The 18,413-nt window shown below is 36.7% G+C and overlaps 1 protein-coding gene across 1 annotated transcript; it reads right to left on the bottom strand.

The window, feature by feature from the left end:
* Positions 1 to 1,181: 1,181 nt before the first annotated feature.
* On the bottom strand, positions 1,182 to 18,055 carry LOC104166736 (serine/threonine-protein phosphatase 4 regulatory subunit 1-like). Its single transcript, XM_009706767.1, has 18 exons — positions 17,931 to 18,055; positions 17,466 to 17,572; positions 16,726 to 16,868; positions 16,086 to 16,232; positions 13,528 to 13,635; positions 12,312 to 12,377; positions 11,576 to 11,734; positions 10,866 to 11,059; positions 10,071 to 10,507; positions 7,966 to 8,198; positions 6,833 to 6,925; positions 6,495 to 6,680; positions 6,043 to 6,204; positions 5,322 to 5,422; positions 4,021 to 4,141; positions 3,171 to 3,305; positions 2,313 to 2,454; positions 1,182 to 1,336 (listed from the first exon to the last, which is right to left on the bottom strand). The coding sequence occupies exons 1-18, from the start codon at positions 18,026 to 18,028 to the stop codon at positions 1,182 to 1,184; spliced, it is 2,787 nt and encodes a 928-aa protein (XP_009705069.1). The 5' UTR covers positions 18,029 to 18,055.
* Positions 18,056 to 18,413: the final 358 nt, after the last annotated feature.

The following is an 18,413-nucleotide window of genomic DNA, read 5'->3' as shown; positions in this document are numbered from 1 at the left end:
TCTTTCTTCCGAAACACCTGTTTAAATACACGGAAGACATCCTACTTAAGCTTAAGGATCCCAGTAACCTTCATTTGTTGTTTGCCCCAAACCTTACCATACAATCAAAAGAAGTCATAGAGCAAACTGTCTCACTACCTTTCCCCTGAACACTCATTATTTGGGGTTTTTCAGAATTTAGAGGTCCTTTGTTTCTTAGGAACAAAGTAGCGGGCTGTTCAGAATTTGAACATCAGATCTGTTAAAAGGTATTTTTTAAATGAGGTGTGCATGTAAAAACAAACAAACAAAAACTTAAAGTCTGTAAAATTCTGTTATATCTTTCTATGGATACAGCACATGTTGCAGGACCTGAACCCCTTAAGTGAAATGAACTTTGCTAGGGCAGAATGAGCAATTTTCAGTTTGGGAAATGTATAGTCTACCTACCACTGGGAGAGCCAGTAGTAATGAAAACAGACATGTTAACACCTGTAAGAGTATAGCTCAGAAATAACTAATCAATAGAAAAGTCACAATATACAAAGAACTTGAGGTCTCTGTGCTGTGAAAAATATCACGTATTAAGCAAAAATGAACCATGCCTTAATTCTAGCAGAGTAGCCTCTTCATAAAATGAAATTTTTTGAGCTTTTTTCCACCAATACACAATTAAGTTCTTCATCGTTTTTTGTTAAAATTCAAAACTATTCACATATATACACTTTTTTCAGTTAAGATGCAATAATTGAAATGATACAAAAACTATGATAAAAGTGAGGAAAGAGTATCTTCATGTAAGTTTGCTATAATCAGGTTTTAAGATTTAGAAACCATTTTAAGCTTACAGCAGACTGCTCTACTACTGGAAATGTTTTGTTACAAAATGAAATATGATTTCCAATTACTCTGAAACACTAAGTATGGTGTAAGACTTTCCATACAATACTTAACTGCAGGCGAGATCAGAATAATCACCCACATTTACAAAGAAAGAAACAAAAGGAATTACTCATGCATATCAGACAAACACGCTGTTGTAGATGAAACAGTCATGAAATTAAGATCATAATATTTCTCAATAGACTCTTTCCAGCTCAAGTAGACAGCAAAAGCCTTATTTATCCACATTATTTACACCAACTGTGAACATAAGGTGAATAACCATTTTTTACGTTCAGTGTTTACTGCGGAAGAACACATTAGTTTTGTTTTTCAATGGTAGTATTGTCCATATTACCCTGTTTTAGTTTTATGGTGGCAAAGAAGGACACATCTTGATCTCTGTCAGACTGCAGGGCTAGAATGGTCTCTTCTGCAGCTTCTAGATGAGGATTGCCAACACTTTTGAAATAAGCTAGAATAAGAGGAGAAAGATAGAATTTTAACCAAAGCCAAAAGAATAAGCCCTAAGTAGTGCAGAAATACAGAGGATGCCAAAAACATTGGGGGTAGCTCATCCAATGTACAGACTTCTTAACGGAAACTATAGAAAGCTAAAGAAGCTGACAGAAAAAGAGAAATACGCAGCTTCTTATTCATCTTATTAGATATTTCAGTATTTTTAAGAGAAATTCTTTTTGCTAAGCCCTAAATAGTAATGTATCAACAAGTAAAAGCAAGCTCAGGAAGCTGCTACTGTACAATGATTTAAAAATACTCCCCATACTTTATTCTGAAAAAAATATAGGAGAGGATACTTCTATGCATCTTTGTTTGAATAACCAGAGATCTGCTAAATTTTTTTGGTTTTTAAGGGGTTGTAATATAGGAAGTTGTAGCAGCATACAAAATTACATTCTTTCCTAATACTGCTGTTAGCTTAAGTCTAAAACGACAAAGCAAACTATTTCAGAAAAAAGTACAACGCTTCACCTGAAGGACCCCAAAGCCGACTACTTCGTTAACATAAAGGTCTGAAATATATCAAAACAATTTAACGTGATAAGAAAAACGTATTTCCCATACACGCCCTGGCTAGGAAACACAACCACCTGCAGCCGCCCCCGGAACTGCAGTACCGCTTGTTCCGCACAAGGACGTCACTGCCCTCTAGCGGGGGAAGTATGACATCGGTCGGACCGCCGCCGCCCGTTTCCCGCCCCTTAGGGGTGACGATCAAATATTCTAGGCCAGAAAAGCCACTACAGCATACTGCATTGAAATTCAGATTTCGGAATGGATCCCAGACTACAACGTATAATTTTGTTTTCAGTATAAACAGAACCAAACAGCCTTTTACCAGCTGAGCCAATGTGTAAACAACTGCACTGGCAGAGGAATGACAGCATTCATGAGATGTCAGTTCTTTCAAAGGAAATTAAGGACCACACCTTTCTCCAATAACGTCTGCCTTAGAGCCTTGGCGAGCAGAACCCTTACGTTTGGCACGGGATCTGAAGCAAGACTTAAAAGACTGGGGAGTAAGTGTTCAACAAACTGGTCGACAGGCATACATTCTTCTTCTACTACGGCCTACAGCATAAACACAGAACACGAGAAAGCAAGATTTATGTTAAAAATTGACTATTTGCCATTCCTTTCCATCTTGTCCTTAATTTGGCCTGTCTATTAAAAAAACCCTGGCGTTTAGCTCTGAACAAACACACCCTACATTGGTGAAATAAGTACAACCTTTGAAATACCGTTAAGAAAAGACATCTTCTATTCTACAGGGTCATCTTCGGATGAAGAACAAGAGCAGATAACTTACTTTCAACTACACTGTAGGAAATACTGCTCTCTTGCCTGACATCACCCCTTTGCCTTTCAACATTCAACCCTTGCTCCTCATTCCTACCGAAATAAGCATTTTTGGTTTGGAGGGAGATGGGTGACTGGAAATAAAGAGGGAAATAGTTGCTGGCATATAGCACCCATTGGTAGTTTGAAGAGCTCTTGTGAACCATTATCCTAGCATGTCAGTTTGTTACAAAATGCATTTCTGTTTAGGACTTAATTCTTGAGTTTGCTGCTAGGATACCAGAAAGTACAAGGATCAGCTATTTCAGCTGGAGGCACAGTCCAAAAAAAGGACCACAGCTTTGAAACTCGATAGCCACATGGTAGTACTGAGACCAGACCAGCTCTGCCACTGCCTTTAGTCAAGCCACAGAATCACAAAACTCAAAGAATTAAAAAAAAATAAAAAATTAAATGTACACATAGAAACAGAGAGAGAACACTCCAACCTGACAGATGAAGGCAAAAGCTTGTCTTCCAACCCACTTGGAGCAGTGACGAAACCGCACTACCAGTTCATTAATGAAATTTAATCCCAATGTATTTGCATTGTTTGTGTAGAACTTCTGTAGTATGGCTACAACCTGTGAAGCAAAGGAAGAGGGAAGGGGAAAAGGAGGGGACAAAAAAAAGAGACAAGCCTTAAGCTGTAGCCCTTAAAGTTAAAAAAGCATCATTTCATTTAAATCCTACAAAGGGATATCAAAAACTGTATTCAGTGTCAGTCATCAGCTGTGTTTGCAGGATTTAATAAATTACTGTGCTTATTCTGGTTTTCTCCAAGCATAAGCTTTAAAAAAGCTCTTTGTTCAGGTGAAACAAAAAACACAAAATTAAAACCACCATTAACGTAATGCCCCTTTCCATGGCATCACAAAGAAAAAGAAGAGATTGAAAGAATCTTTCTACTCATTCAGGATATCTATGGGAAGATGGCATGATGAAGTTCGTAACAAATTAAATCAAACTTTGAGGAAAGATCAGTAATTTTTAAATTTTTTTTTTCCCCAGAACTGGAGGAAGGTCTCCCCAGTCTTCTATATCCTGGTTTTCGTCCAGTTAAAAATACATTTATCATTCACATACAATCAACAGAGAAAGATTTTAATATCTGTGGAAGTCTGACAAGTCAAAATCTTTTATAAAGTTTTCATTTCACTTTTTTCCACATTGCTTACGATGTTTATCAAAACATATCTGTATTCACCCTACTTGTCTGAAAGAAAACAGTGATTTCAAGTATCTCTCTCAAGTACCATTCTCCTCGTCTCCTACCAGGAAGTAAACTAAATCCCCTACCAGTTTGAAGGAGATCCACCGAACTTCTGAAACTTTATCAGAGCAGAGAGTTAGTGCAATATGTCTTAAGTAGTCATAGACATCATTGGGATTGTAGAGTTCCAGTATCAGGATCAGCTGCCTGCAACACAGAGAAAGTGATTAACTCTAGAAAGTGCAACACTAACTCGCTCCGATTATACCACCTCTAACACCTAACCACCTCTAACACATGTAATACTACGGTATTACAAAGCACTTGAACAGTTTGTTCTTCTCCTTATTTTATACAGGTGCACACACATATTAAAGAGGTACACACTTTAATCCATCACAGAGTCCAAGCAAAACTTCTAGCCAAGCTAGAATTACCAATTAATCAAAATTATCCCAAATAATAACAAAAGCTACAAAGAGAAGTACAATCAGAAGTTTCTTTGCAACTTCAGACCAGTATCTTGTACATTCTTACAAAGTAAAAATGAAAGATTTACTTCAGATTAGAAATCCACATTGCAGAAAACAGTTTCTCTCTCCGGACTGCAGAGAACTCCTAGCCACACCACTGCCAGTGCATCAACCAACCACAAAGTGAGAGCTCTCCACTAGATGTCAGGGAACTGCTGTACAACGTTCTTGCACCGCAGTGAGATTTAGTTTGTTGTGCCAAACGACAAAGGGAGAGTAACTCCTCAATAGCCCAAACAAAGCAACAAGATAAACATGAAGGCCAGATTTTAGCTGCATACTATGCCTATGAACATTCTTTGGGTGCTTCAAATATCAACAGGGCTTGTAGAAAAACAATTGTGGGATGTCACCATCTCCATTACACACCCAGTCATATGGAAATATCAAATGAATAAACTGATTTTTTTAAGAACTGTTTTTTCTTTCATACACATTAGAAAAACGACTTTATACACACATTTCACTGATTTTTACAAGGCAGTCTAGAACTGAATAAAATTTGAAACCTCACTGAAGAGTACCTATCAGATTATCATATTTCATAGGCTGCAAGCAAGCCAGATCTCCATTTTAGTATAATTCACAGACACTTCAGTCACACCTGATTACAACACAACTTGCCAAAAACTAGTGCATGCTTAAAGGTCTAGTAGCCCTTCCCCCCCCCGCCACCCCCCCCCCCCCCCAAAAAAAAAACCCCAACATCCAGTGGCTTTTAAGTTCAGTTCCTTAATGAAGAATGACTGTAATCTTTTAGCTCCTAATTAGGGTGTGCTAACTTCTGAATGTAATTACCTATTTCCAAGTTAGTAACATGGATTAAAAAATCAAAAGTTAACAAAATTACATACTCTGCCAGCTCGTAACGAAACCTCCAGTTCCTGCTGTTATCAGTCACCACAAATTCTTGAAGTTGGTAAAGATACTCTCGCCTTTTGTCTGCATGAAGTAACTAAAGGAAAACCATTACTAGTATAAAATTGATAAAATTCAATACTTGCAGTTCTCTGATGTATTACTCTATGCCAACCTATGTGCATTCTTCTACTCAAAAGCAAGTGATCATTCACAAGATGCTTACTAAAAATTGCGCACAATCAGCTGAGTGTCTGGACACACTAGATTGACATCCAAAAAAGTAGATTAAGTCATCACTCCTGCAAGGATACCCCTTAAAGCACCATCTCTGGGCATAAAACTGAGCAACTGAAAACTAAGGATTTGTGTTTATAATGCAGCAGCCCACCAGGATCTGCTCTCCTCTCTCTCAGCCCCAAACACAAATTGCTAATGGTCCAACTTTCCAGCTAGACTGCACAAAATACTAATTCCTCTACAACAGGTAGGAGCTGTTACAAAGGGTTTTCAGTTTTGAAATTTTGTTGGGATATGAGATAGAACAGAAGTGAGGGACCTTAAAAAAGCAATAGCCACACACACAAAACTGCAGCATTGCACAAAACTAAACATGTAATTGGATATTGATATTTGTTCATCTCATTAAAAAAAACCTCTTAACACAATCGAGTCAGAAAAAATTTTATCTTGAGAAATTAAGTTACACTTTCCTACCTTCAGAAAGTCATACAGATGTTTAAGGACACCAATACGCACTTCATCCAGATCCTTCAAAAATCCATTGAAAATTGGCACCAGATCAGCAGCTGTTAGCTGATCCCCCAGAATAACCGCTAGCTCATGTATGGAGAAAGCTAGCGTCCGACGCACCTTCCACTGCAAACAGTTTAAGAGAACTAGATTAGGCAATGTAAGGAAAATAAAGAGGCTTTTGAACTACGTCTGTGTGAGGACTGAGAGCAGAAGAAACAGGGCTAGTTACATAGCAGTAGAAAATGTTAATCTTATTTATGAACTCTTACTTAGATCTTGAATTTTCTATTTTTAGTACACATTTAATCCCTTACAAGAAAGTATACAACGTTTTAACTTCAGTGCAACAAACTGAACAAAAAAGCTACTCAAAATTCTGATTTATCATTTTAAAAAATTATTTATTTTTTTACCTGTACATCTGAAGCCAGCGTCTCGTATGTGTCTTTCAGGCAGTGCCAGTTCTGCCTGCCCAGTGTTAAGGCCACCCCAGGAAGACTATACGCACAGTGTTTGGCTATTTCAGTATCAACAGTCTGGGCTCGAGCTGGGTCGGTCATTGACAAGTACTGGTCTAATAAAGGTTGAGGTATTATATCCTACAGATAGAGACAGTACATCAGCAACACACACTTTTCTTTATTTTAAGACCAGAAAGAAAAGACACCGTTGTTCTACAGTATTCTCCCGCTACTAACCATCTGGCACACAGCCACAAGACATCCCTTTTGCAGGATGCTATTTTAATCACCTGTAATTTTGACTTGTCATCTTCAAATGGCAGACTATTTTCTTCCTCTTTCTTCAAAAATACACTGGTTTCTCTGTGTTGTTCCTCTGAGTCCTGTAAATGGACATACTAGCTAGTGAAATGAATTTACTTACGACTGTTTAGGGTATTTCAAAGCATCACACTACAACACAATGCAATTCAGATACAGACCAGCCTTTTACAGACAAAACCTTGTACAGGCAAAGCCTTATTCAGTGTGTTTATACAAGTACAAAAAACAAGAGAGTTGTACACTACGACAAATGCTAATTAAGACCATAGCAGCAACAAGAGGAACAGTAGTTAGATTTACTTCTAAAAAAAGCAACCCAATTTAACACAGTAAGCCCAACATTCATACAGATTTTGGATGGTTACTTGTACTATACTCTTAAATAGTTTATCTTCTTGGCATGGATACAAGACAGCTTAGCAGTTGTTCCAAGTCAATCAATACCATGATAAAAGCTTTACTTATTTTAGAACATACTGCTAGAAACTCCCAAGCCTACCAAATTATGAAGCATATGCTTCTCCCCAAATATCAACAAAAAACTTCAAAAAGCTTTAAAAGACCAAAAACATACAGAGTTTGAAAGTTCACACAGCATTTTACATTTTTGCTCATACAGGTTTTATGCGCAATTTTTGTTCATAGACAAGGAGAGCTTTTCTCTATATTTCACAATTAGCTCTAGCAACATTAAATATTGTGCAAACAACTCTTTTCACTCCTATCAGTACACTATAATCAAGAAGTAGTAACCAGGAACCGTGTATGTGTCACCACCTGATTCAGCCTCCTGTCTGGAGATAAGACTAATTTTAGATTCATTACAGGAAGAAGCAAGACTGTACTTGGTATATTTCATCAGAAAAAAGCCTACAAGACTACTGCAAAACTTTTAGGTGATTTGTTTGCAAACAGAAATAACAGCCCTCAATAGCTTTTCTTTCTTAATGAAAATAAGCAGCATACGATAGTTATGGTGTAGCAATGTTCAAAGGCTTTAGATCAGAAGTGGGTCAATTATGTCAGAGACTACAAGAACACACACAGTACTTCAGCTGGTAAGAATTCATTTCAGACATGGAGCACAATGCATACTTACTGTGCTTTTCAGTATACTGGTGGTAGATGGGTCACTGATGTTATCCTGGGAGGCAGGGGATGAAAGACTGTCTTCCTCCACCTGGTTGCAGGTAGCATCTGAAACAGCTATTTCCTCTGAAATAGTTTTGTTCTGAAGTTTGCTACTGCTTTCTTCCATTTTTTTGGTCTCATAGTCACCAACAGAATCAAACTGAGCAGCTCTGAGAGCAGCAGACAACACTTGGACCTGAGCTGTATAAAGCAAAAGACGACTATTTAGTCTCCCTTCTGCACTAAAGAAGCATTAAACTTTTAATTAGTTTATCTGAAAAGATAGAAAGAAGCCCACAGCTTTTTTCTTCTGAGCTGCACAGAAATGGTATATTAGCAAACATTTGCTCTTAGGAAGGAAAGGCCCATTACTCTTCCACAAAACCATTGCAAATTAAGAGCAATGATTTGGATGTATTAACATTTTCAGCAGAAGCATTCTACAGATTTCTACTACTGATATTTCTAATTATCCCTTGTAACGAGGTACCACAGCAGACTGGCTCACCTCCCATTCTTCATACCGTCAAACATTTTAATAGAAATTCTTTTGTTATATTCTTTAATTGATGCAACTGCTTGGAAAAGGCATCAACGTGCATTTAAAACATTTCTGAGAAACCAGAAGAAGGAATTATTCAAGCCATCTCTGAATTATTTTGCAGAAGTAGACAGAAAACGAAAGGTCAGGTTTACCACTGTATCACCCATAAAGTCAGGACAAACTGTATTTGCGCATTAAGCTACATTGCTGCTAGGAACACAAAGTTACGAAGAGTTCAGAACGCAGAAACTGTGAGATAGCTACATCTGCACAAGGCTATGGCAAGCACAGTCTTAAGACAAAAGATTAGAGCATATTTTAAAGGTGAAGAATACTAGAATACTTTGGAAACAAGGGGAACAGACAACTTAAAGGTAGAATAATGGATTACAGGCATATTTACAAGTGTTTTAGCATTTAGTTTCTATTTTCCCCCTGCTCTAACATCCACATCTCCTTATTCTGAAAAAGGAAGCAAGACTGTTCTGCCTAAGGGTGTAGGGGGGGCACAGAAATCTTGTTTTCTCCCAGGCCTCTCCAAACCCCTCATTTCTCACTGTATAGCTGTCAAGCTAACATCTCCCCATTTGTCTTAGTTCTACATAATGGGTTTTTTTTCTCTTTTCCTTTTACTCTCTGCCTTTTCTTTCCAAAACTCATTTACCTTTTTTCCCTCCTTTCATTCGCTCCTTTCAATTTCTACTTTTCCCTTTACAGCTTTAAATTTTAATTTTTTTCACCTCTTCATCTTTTAAATCTTTCCCTTTCTTTCTGATCCTTTGCCTCGCACGTGAAGAATATTTATATTCCTGGCACTTTTCCAAATGGCCATGGGGAGCCACCTAAATACGCCACACTGCCAGTTGCCTTACTACTCACTATTACTACAGCAAGGAGTCCAAATGATGCTGCAGTTCCTGGAGACTTTGCATGCAGAGAAGGGATGAATAAAGGGGTAGATGAAAACTGTTAATTCACTAGGCTACTCAAGACACTTAGTGGAACAAGAAACTGAGTTGACTACGGACAACAGGCTTGTCAAGATGGATTTGGCCAAGTAAACATATGCAACCCACTATCAGGTTATCATCACTTTAATATGTTCATCAACAGGCTTGTACGGGGAGGCTAAGGAAAGATGATTTGAAATTAGGGCCATTCCCACTCAACCAAGTATTAGATGAATTCAGTTGGTAACAGGTAGCTCTGTCCCTAAAAACACAGTACTTAGTTACAGTAATTAAAATTAAAGACAGTTTTAACAAATTTCAACAAGCTCTCTTCCCTTTTGTAGTTAGATGCAATTTATTTCTCATGCAAACAGGAGATAGGAACACTTACCCAACTATTCTAGAAACAGCTCATGTTTTGTGAAAAGGACTGTTGAATAACTTTCTACTATAGTTTACTACCCAAGAAGTCTCATCACCTTATGAACACCAAGCCAATTAAACACAGTCAAGGGTTTTGAAAAGGCCAGGAGAAGACCTGCTCAGAGAAAACAGGATTTTACTGTTACAGAGTCTCACCTTGAACATCTGGATCATCTATGTGCTCCTGTAAGCTTTCTAGAACTTTTTTTATTTCACTACTAGCAACACAGTTATTACATGGCACAGAGCAGTTATCTTTGTGCTTTTCAGTCTTGAACTGAAGCAACTCCAGATCCTGACTTATATCAGGCAGAGGGCGGCGCCAGTATAGGAAAGTATTAAATACGTCCTCAGCAGACTGCAGCCTTGAGTTCGTTCCAGGAAAACTGCTGTCCTTAGTGACTTCTATGACACCAGCAGCAACTTTGTCACCCTGAGACAACTGAGACACATCTTCTCCAGGATCGGTACAACAATCTGAACCTTTTTCCTGTGTGTCTTTATTTAGGTTCTCAATTGAGAGCTTTGTATTAACTTCAGCTGAAGTCTCCTCAGTCGATGATTCTGGTTTGATTTCCATTGGTTGTTCTGAACTGGTAATAGACACACACAGTTATCCAAATAAAACTTGAAGTACTCTGTAACAATACTTTTCAGTGAAATACTTCATAAAAGACAGCATAACTACAAAAGCTTATTTTCTCTGCAGAAAGACAGAATCTATGTTACCACTGTGCTTTGCTTCACCAGTTTTCCCTTTACCCTCCTGTGAAGACATCAAAGTGAATTTTTCAATAATGCAGCTACACTCAGACACATGTGTGACCTCACTCTTCATACCTTTTCTGGAACTATAGTTTCAAATTGAGATTTTTAGCCCTGAACAGCAATTAAAAGAACTATCTTCCTTCTTCCCCTTTCCACTACACTGCAGCTTTCCCATGATTTTACCTGGACAACGCAGCATTTGTACTGGAGGACATTAAAGTTATACTGTTGCTTCGCTGATAGGAATTGGAATTCACATCTTCCATTGATGGTCGGATACTCAGCGTTCCATCTTCTCGGATGTAAAGACCAGCACTTGAAGGGTTCGCAAAGGTAGAAATAAATGGGCCAAGAGACTGAAAAGCAGCCTGACGAACCTGAGTATAAAGACAACAGTCAAGATTCATGCAAATCCCACAGAATTAATGCTGAAAAACAAAAATTTCATTCAGTTTTTTTAGTAAGAAGCAATTGATTCTTACTATAAACAGCTTCATTTAATACTAAATATAACCAATTATCAATTACCAAATAAGTGACACCTAAGCAAAGGGTGTTAGAATATTAAGCATGTATCTACAATCACAGTAAGGAAATTTTTAAAAAGTTATAAATTTGAAGGACATCACTGTCTACTTTAACTAATACCTTTAATGCAAGCAACCTATTCTCAGAAGAGTGTTTACACTTATAAAAAAAGTGTTGATACAAATTCTAAGGAGAAAGAGAGAGGAAAAATAAGATACTATCTTACTGGAAGAGATTAGATTTTAGTAGATTAGATTCTAACCCCAGCAAATTCAGTTTAAAGAACTTTTATAGTGCAGTTCTGATTTGCCCATTATTTGTGTATGATCTGCCTGGGAAGATGCATCAATTATTGAGTTACTTACCCATCTGCAAGTGTCACTAATAAGACTGATAAACAGCGGGGACAGTTTGCTTCTGCGAATTTCCGGGGATGTGGTGTAAGACACTGCCATGAAACATTCAGCACAAGCTTTTCTCATTCCCCAAACACTATCAGAACAGAGTTCAAAGAACTTGGGAATCTGCCAAAAATAAGCAAAACCAAGACCAATCAAAGACTAAACAAAGACTGCAGCAACTTACTATCAAGGTATTTGTTTGGAAACTGGAGACAATTAACTTGAGAGAATAAAATGAGTGAATAGAAGAAACGGAGACAGGTTAAAAACATATAGTAATTGAAGAAATTGGTATTGTCTGCCATCTACTTCATTAGGATTTTATGTATAACTATATGCACTAGGAAAAAATAGAAATCATTATTAATGGCCTATTTTTCCTTAAATTGTAACTTGATCAATTATCTAGTTCAGGGGAAAAAAAAGAAAGAATCAGTAATTCTAAAGTGTGTGTGTATGTCTGTATATAGATATATGCTGTCAATTAAATTTTTAAAAGTGCTTTGCAAAACAAGAACTTTCCTTTTTATTCATTCCCAGTTTTGCTACATAATTGCAACCAAAGCCTTAGCCAAATCACTTTAAAAAAAATATGCATGCACACTGATTAATTTACAGAAAAGACAATAAGAGAACTCATTATTAAACCTTTTGAACTGAGAAATACAAGTCCTGTGAATGGATTTTGATTTTTACATACCAGCAGTCTTTCTGTGGCTTCTTGCCCAACTGCATTACAAATGTCACCAAAATTAGCTGCACAAATCTAAGAAATAAAAAAAAAAAGTCATGAACAACATTCTGGCTCTTTCAAGTGCATTAGTTTTATTATCAACTTCACCATGCATTATTTACCAAATGTAAGAACTGCACATGTTTGACAATCTAAATTTCAGCCATGCAACGACATCCTGTAATACTAACTCACCTTGAACAAAGAGTCGTTAGAGCAATCTTCCATAAGCCACATGCCTTTGAAATCAACAGTAATAAACGTTTCTGCATGAAGAGCATCACCTACTTCAGTAATCATTAAAAGGCACTAATAAGCATACTTGAAAGTTCAAATTACTTTGAACAGCAGCTGCCAAAACCAAAGTAGACTAAAATATGATACTAGGGTCAGGACTTAGGTGTACTGACAAAACTATCTTTGCTATGGATGAGACTGGCTTAAGTACTTTGCTGAAGCAAAGTTTAACCAAGGTCTCAAGTTAGTGCCATTTACAGTACATTACAAATCCTGTAATTGAGGCAAAAGAGACATTCCCTCGTGCTGGAAAAAGACATTGCCAAAATCTGAAATCAGTTAAGATAGGACTGTGTTAATACAAGATTTATTCATTCTATGTGCTTATTTAGAGGCTATACTGCAGCTCAAATTCTAACAAGCGCAGCTTATGTCAAGGACCAAGCCAAAGCTCTGCATGACCCTAAGTCTACTCAAATATTTTAAGACTTCTTATGCTACAAGTTTCTTTTTGTACTCAAACATGAATTAAAGCAAGTCTTACACTTTTAGGGTTTCTCCTTTCAACAATACCAGATTATTATTTTTTTTTTAAAGGAAGGATGTCTCACATCTATCGCTTTTGAATTTCTGTTTTTGAAATAAGATGGCAGTGATCAGGAAACCTGTTTGCATCCTATAACCGAGCACAGTGGCTTAAGAAAAGGTAATGCAAAACTCAAACATGCAAGATCAGTTTAACTGCTGCACCAAAGCTATTTGCTAAGGATTGTTATCTATTTCTTTACTGAACTACAGAAACTATAACCATGTCAATAATTAAAACAGTTCTTCCATACTCTTTCGAAGTTCATCAGCTAAAGGTACGACCAAATTACTGAGAAGGCACTGGAACAGCAACATGCAAATTCATTTTTAAGTGGCTTAGGCTTGAAAACATACCAACCTTTCGGACTTGAAACAACTTCCCATCACTGCACAGTTCACAGAATCGAGGAAGCAGCATGTGCTCAACTGTTGTTCTGCTCAACATAGAAGCCATTTTACAGATTATCTAAAAATCAAGACGGGGATACGCATAAGGAAAAGAAAACTATAAAGCTTGTAAAAATGGTCAAATATCCCTCCTAAAAATTACTTCTCAGAGCAAGACAGCAACTACCATCAAATAGATCTAAGTGCTACATATTATCCGTCTTTTCATACATGTTTTATGTGAAGCACAACTATAGTTTTTATTGAAAATCATTCTACACCACCGTGCCTGAACATAACACTTCCGCACATAATTCATTGTCTTTTTTCTTATCTAGTTAAATAGGCTTTTATTACTTTATTAATTATATAAATGCATTTTCAAGGTGTTTTACAACGTGGCATACACTGATATTTTGTACAGAGAAGACAAAAGTTCCATTGCACTAGCCAGCATATAAAAATCACAATCTTTAAGCATATTAAAAATATCTCAAGTTTAAGCATGCAAGTAAGCCCCTTAGCTTTAACAGGACTGTTCCAATACTTAAAAACAAGCACAATCCCAGTTCTTTACAGGTTCAGACAACACGATAAAATAAAAGTTTGCCATACAACAGAAGAGACAAGGGAGAGCGAGACAAACTAGTTACATATGTGAGCTAATGCACACTTTACAGGAATCATCCTCAGAAATTTTAAGAGCATAATTAAAGTTAGTAACATGCTCATTAGTTTAGCTTTCTCTGAGGAACTGTCACTTTCAACTACCATTACAAACCATGTTTCTGCTGTGAAAATCAAGTGCTTTGGATTGTATGTTTCCTTTCAGCTCCCACTTTCTGGGATAATTTGCTATAATTCTTATATTCGCAAGAGTAAAAAGGAAGGGGCTCCCATGCACCTTTCTACTCAGCTGTTCTGCCTGCAGCACCAGGAGTTTAATGCTTATACAAGTGTTATCAGATTAACAGTACTCATCTTGCTATTTTTATTTCTCCCAAATTATTGAAGCCTTCCACCTCCGCAAAAATAAGCTTTACTTGTAGAAACATTTGCCTTCATAACAGAATGCTAAATAAGAACTAAGGAAGACACCATTCAAGGCCTTTCCTACAAATTTTCAAACTCCTAAAAGGCATCTGGTACTCAGATGTCACCCTGGAAAACTGCCTAAACAATACCCAACTCCCAAAAAAGGAAGAGGAAAATCTGGCTGGTAAAACTACTTTACAGGTACAGCATCAGATATCCATGCTGAAATGTAATTACACACCAGCACTTTCCTTGGAGTCAACTGATTTCTTGAAAGTGAACAGGGAACACTTTTTTTGAAATGCTTAAGAATTAAGATCAGGCCATCATTCACACTTTTACGTTACTGTGAAACCTGGTGGAGCAAATGTGAAGGAACTGTTGGAGAACACAGAGATCTTAACAAGAATTAAAACAAGGTTGCCAAGAACCAACGGCATTTTAAAGTTATTTGGCTACCATTTTGACAATCATTTAGCATCCTGAAGTATAAAGACTGTCTCTTTAAACCTGATCTTTTCAAAAATTCAGAAAAAAAATTAAAGATTTTCGTGTTACAAACTAAAAATTCAAATATGTTAGTGAATAAACACAGAAGGTTTGATTGCTTATTTTATTTAATGTCAGCATTACTCCTAGACCTCATCTTAATTACCGTTATAAATGAAAAGGAGTGGTAGTTCTTATTAATACTCAATTCAAGTACTCAATACATCATCAATCATCTATAGTAAAAAGTCCCTCATCATGTTGGGAAGAATTTTTACTGAGTTTGAAGATCTGATACTTTACATTTTTAAGCAAACAATAACATTTTTGCTCCTAGTCACTGTACTGTATAGCTCAATGCCTAAGAAGCATAGTTTCAAAAAGCTTCCTTAAACACTTCGTTGACACAGAAGCCCAGATTTCTTCATCACACGAAAGGTATAGGACCTAAAGAAAGCTTACTCAAAGTACCTCTACGCTTAGCTGAAGGCATTAACAAATACTACTCAGTACAACAGTACCCAGGACAACCTTGCTTTCCTCTTGAATTCAGTTAAGATCATTTTTAACCTCTCAGTATGGCGCATCAAGTCCTGACCCTGTTCAAATTCTTTGAGAATTCACTTGTTTCAATGGTGCTCAACACTAGAAATGACTAAAAAACCTACAGATTCAACACTTAACAGCTTAGCACACTTCAGCATCAACTGTATCACAATAGCAGGTTCTGAAATCGCAACCCAGCAACTAACAGAGAAGTAATACAACAAACTGAAGAGTAATGGTATAGAAAGTTTAAGTTCAATTATTAATGCAAAGCTCTCAGGACACAAAGAATGCAAGTACAATTTTTATTTTCTGGGTTTTATGCTCATGAAAATCTCACACAAAGTTGTTATATTCTAAGAGAACTTTACAGTAGCACTGCTAAAAGACAGAAAACAAAAGCTATTAAAGAAGGAAAAAAAAAAGTAAAGTTACAAGATTTCTTCCAAATTGACTTACATTCACAGCTTCCACCTTGTACTCATCATCACTGTCAGGAGCAGAGAGGTCCAACAGAATTGGACACACCTTATTTTCAATGTCACTCTGAGCCACAAGATCTTGTTCTAGCAGAATAAGCAGTGCTTCTTGACCTGCCTTTCTAACCTATTAACATGAACAAACAAAACAAGTACATCACTATAAAAACAACATTTACTGATACAAGAAGCACAAAAGGCATGTTTTCAGTGAACACACAGCTGCAAGTTAAAAACAGAAAAAACTCTCCATTTTAACATCATAAGGAATTAGTAATAGATACTAAAGTTTAATACAATCATTGGATGACATTTCAAATTCTGAGAAGTCAAAAGATAATGTAGAAGACAGGACTTTAAGTCACGATTCCTGTAACTAACTATGTCAATATGCTGCTAGGCAAATCCTGTAAATTTCCCATTATCTGCTAAGGAAAGTATAAAAAAAAAAATTCAGATCTCCCTAGTGAAGTGTGCTGAAACCAATAAACACAAAGGACTACATAAAAGCTAGGTATCAAGCAACATGGAATTTCCTATTCTCTCTTCCTCATGCCTTAAATCCACCCAACCACACAAAATTTTCTAACAATTCAACTCATGTTGTCTGGTTTTCCTACCTGATTGTTAACATCTGTGAGATATCTCACCACTATGGGCATAAGGTACTCAAAAAATGCTGTTGGGAATTTTGGTCGACTTTCTTGCAGAAAAATGGCAATAGGAGGTATTTGTTCCATCAGCTCTGTACGTACAGTTGGTTCTAGCAATAGAAAGGAAGTCAAAACTGCATCAGTAAATACAAAATTAAGATCGAGTACCTTAAGAAAAAAGTAGCATTTTTTTTTTGTTTAACATTTTCACAACAGAGGAAAATGAAGATACTCAAAACCGAAAGAAATACCATCACTGAGATTGCCTGTTCTTAAAGGAAAGCTGAATAAAATAGAACAGCCTTACATACATGATCACAGTCCAGAGATTTGGGATCAGTTCCCAAACAAATCAGATAAGATGAGAGCACTACCTAGAAAACCCAATCACCATAAATGCATGCACCTGAAGTATTAAACCACACAACTGTTCCGTGCCACACACACATGTCCGTGTGTAACGAATGTCTTGAAAAATATTAGTTCGGGCCATATGCTAAGGAAGGGTCTTTCACTTATACACCTACTATACAAAATATTTCAAAAATAAAAAAAAAAATATCATTTTCATTGACAGATACTGCTGTTAGATTATTTAGTTTCTTCAGTTCACTTACTGCCTTCTTGATCTAAAGTTATTGCCTTCTATACTTCAGCTTATGTAAAATACATTACAGAAAAAAACCCCAACAAACAAACTTTCAAACCTGCATCTTCAGAGAGCCTGACCACTATTTCCATTACAGTCAGGAAGTCTTCTTCATTATTACTGAAATCTCGAAAAACATCCAAAAGACCTCTGGCAATAATTTGCCTGTGGAGTAAACAACATATTAATTGCCTTAATATCCTGCCAATGACATGCAGATGGGATGCAAAGGGAATTTATCCAATGTAAACGGGCACCTTAAAGATCAAGCTCTTCATTGAACGTTCAGACATACCAGTTACACAGTTTCTCCACATCCCAACAAAACAAAGACAGATCAAGAGATCTTATTCAGATAACCAAAAATGAAAACTTCTTTTTATGGAAATGCTATACAAAAGTTATTCAAACAGAAATAATATTAGGCATGCGCTTAGGAGAATAGTAACAGAAGCAGTGACACCTTAACATCCACAATGCTATCTGATTCAGTCACAATCAAGTGCAGCTGTTGTACCCTTACCTGTTAAATATGTTATCACTGAAGGCATATTTTTCTAGACGAGCCAGTGGCGTTAAGTTATCCTGTGCAGGAATATCCAAGAATGCCGTTATCCTCATGCTATCACAGTCTGGTCCATAATCTTCAAACCCAACTTGAAAAACAAGAAAAGCAACCCAAAGAAAAAAATTACAAAAAATAGAAAAAAAATTCTTGAGTTGTACCTAATGAAGTCAAGAGCAACACTTGCATGTAGACCTGTAAATTCAACTGTCAAAATCTCTGGCTTTTAACACATTTTACTTCACAATTTGAGTGGACTAACCACATGCACTAGGAGTTAAGAGGGCTCAGTTGACAAAACTGCATGCCAAAACTGATCAATACATTCAAAGGGAAAAGAAGTCCCACTAAAAGAAACTGAAATTTTAGCAGTGACGGAAAATCCCAAACTGTATTGCTTTAAAACAGCAAATTCTTGGGTCTGTTTCAAAGTTACCAAGG

This window comes from Cariama cristata, unplaced genomic scaffold (genome assembly GCF_000690535.1).
Source record: "Cariama cristata isolate BGI_N322 unplaced genomic scaffold, ASM69053v1 scaffold33588, whole genome shotgun sequence".
NCBI lineage: Eukaryota > Metazoa > Chordata > Aves > Cariamiformes > Cariamidae > Cariama > Cariama cristata.
The sequence above is the reverse complement of the archived record's forward strand: the minus strand, read 5'-3'. Positions and strand labels throughout refer to the sequence as shown.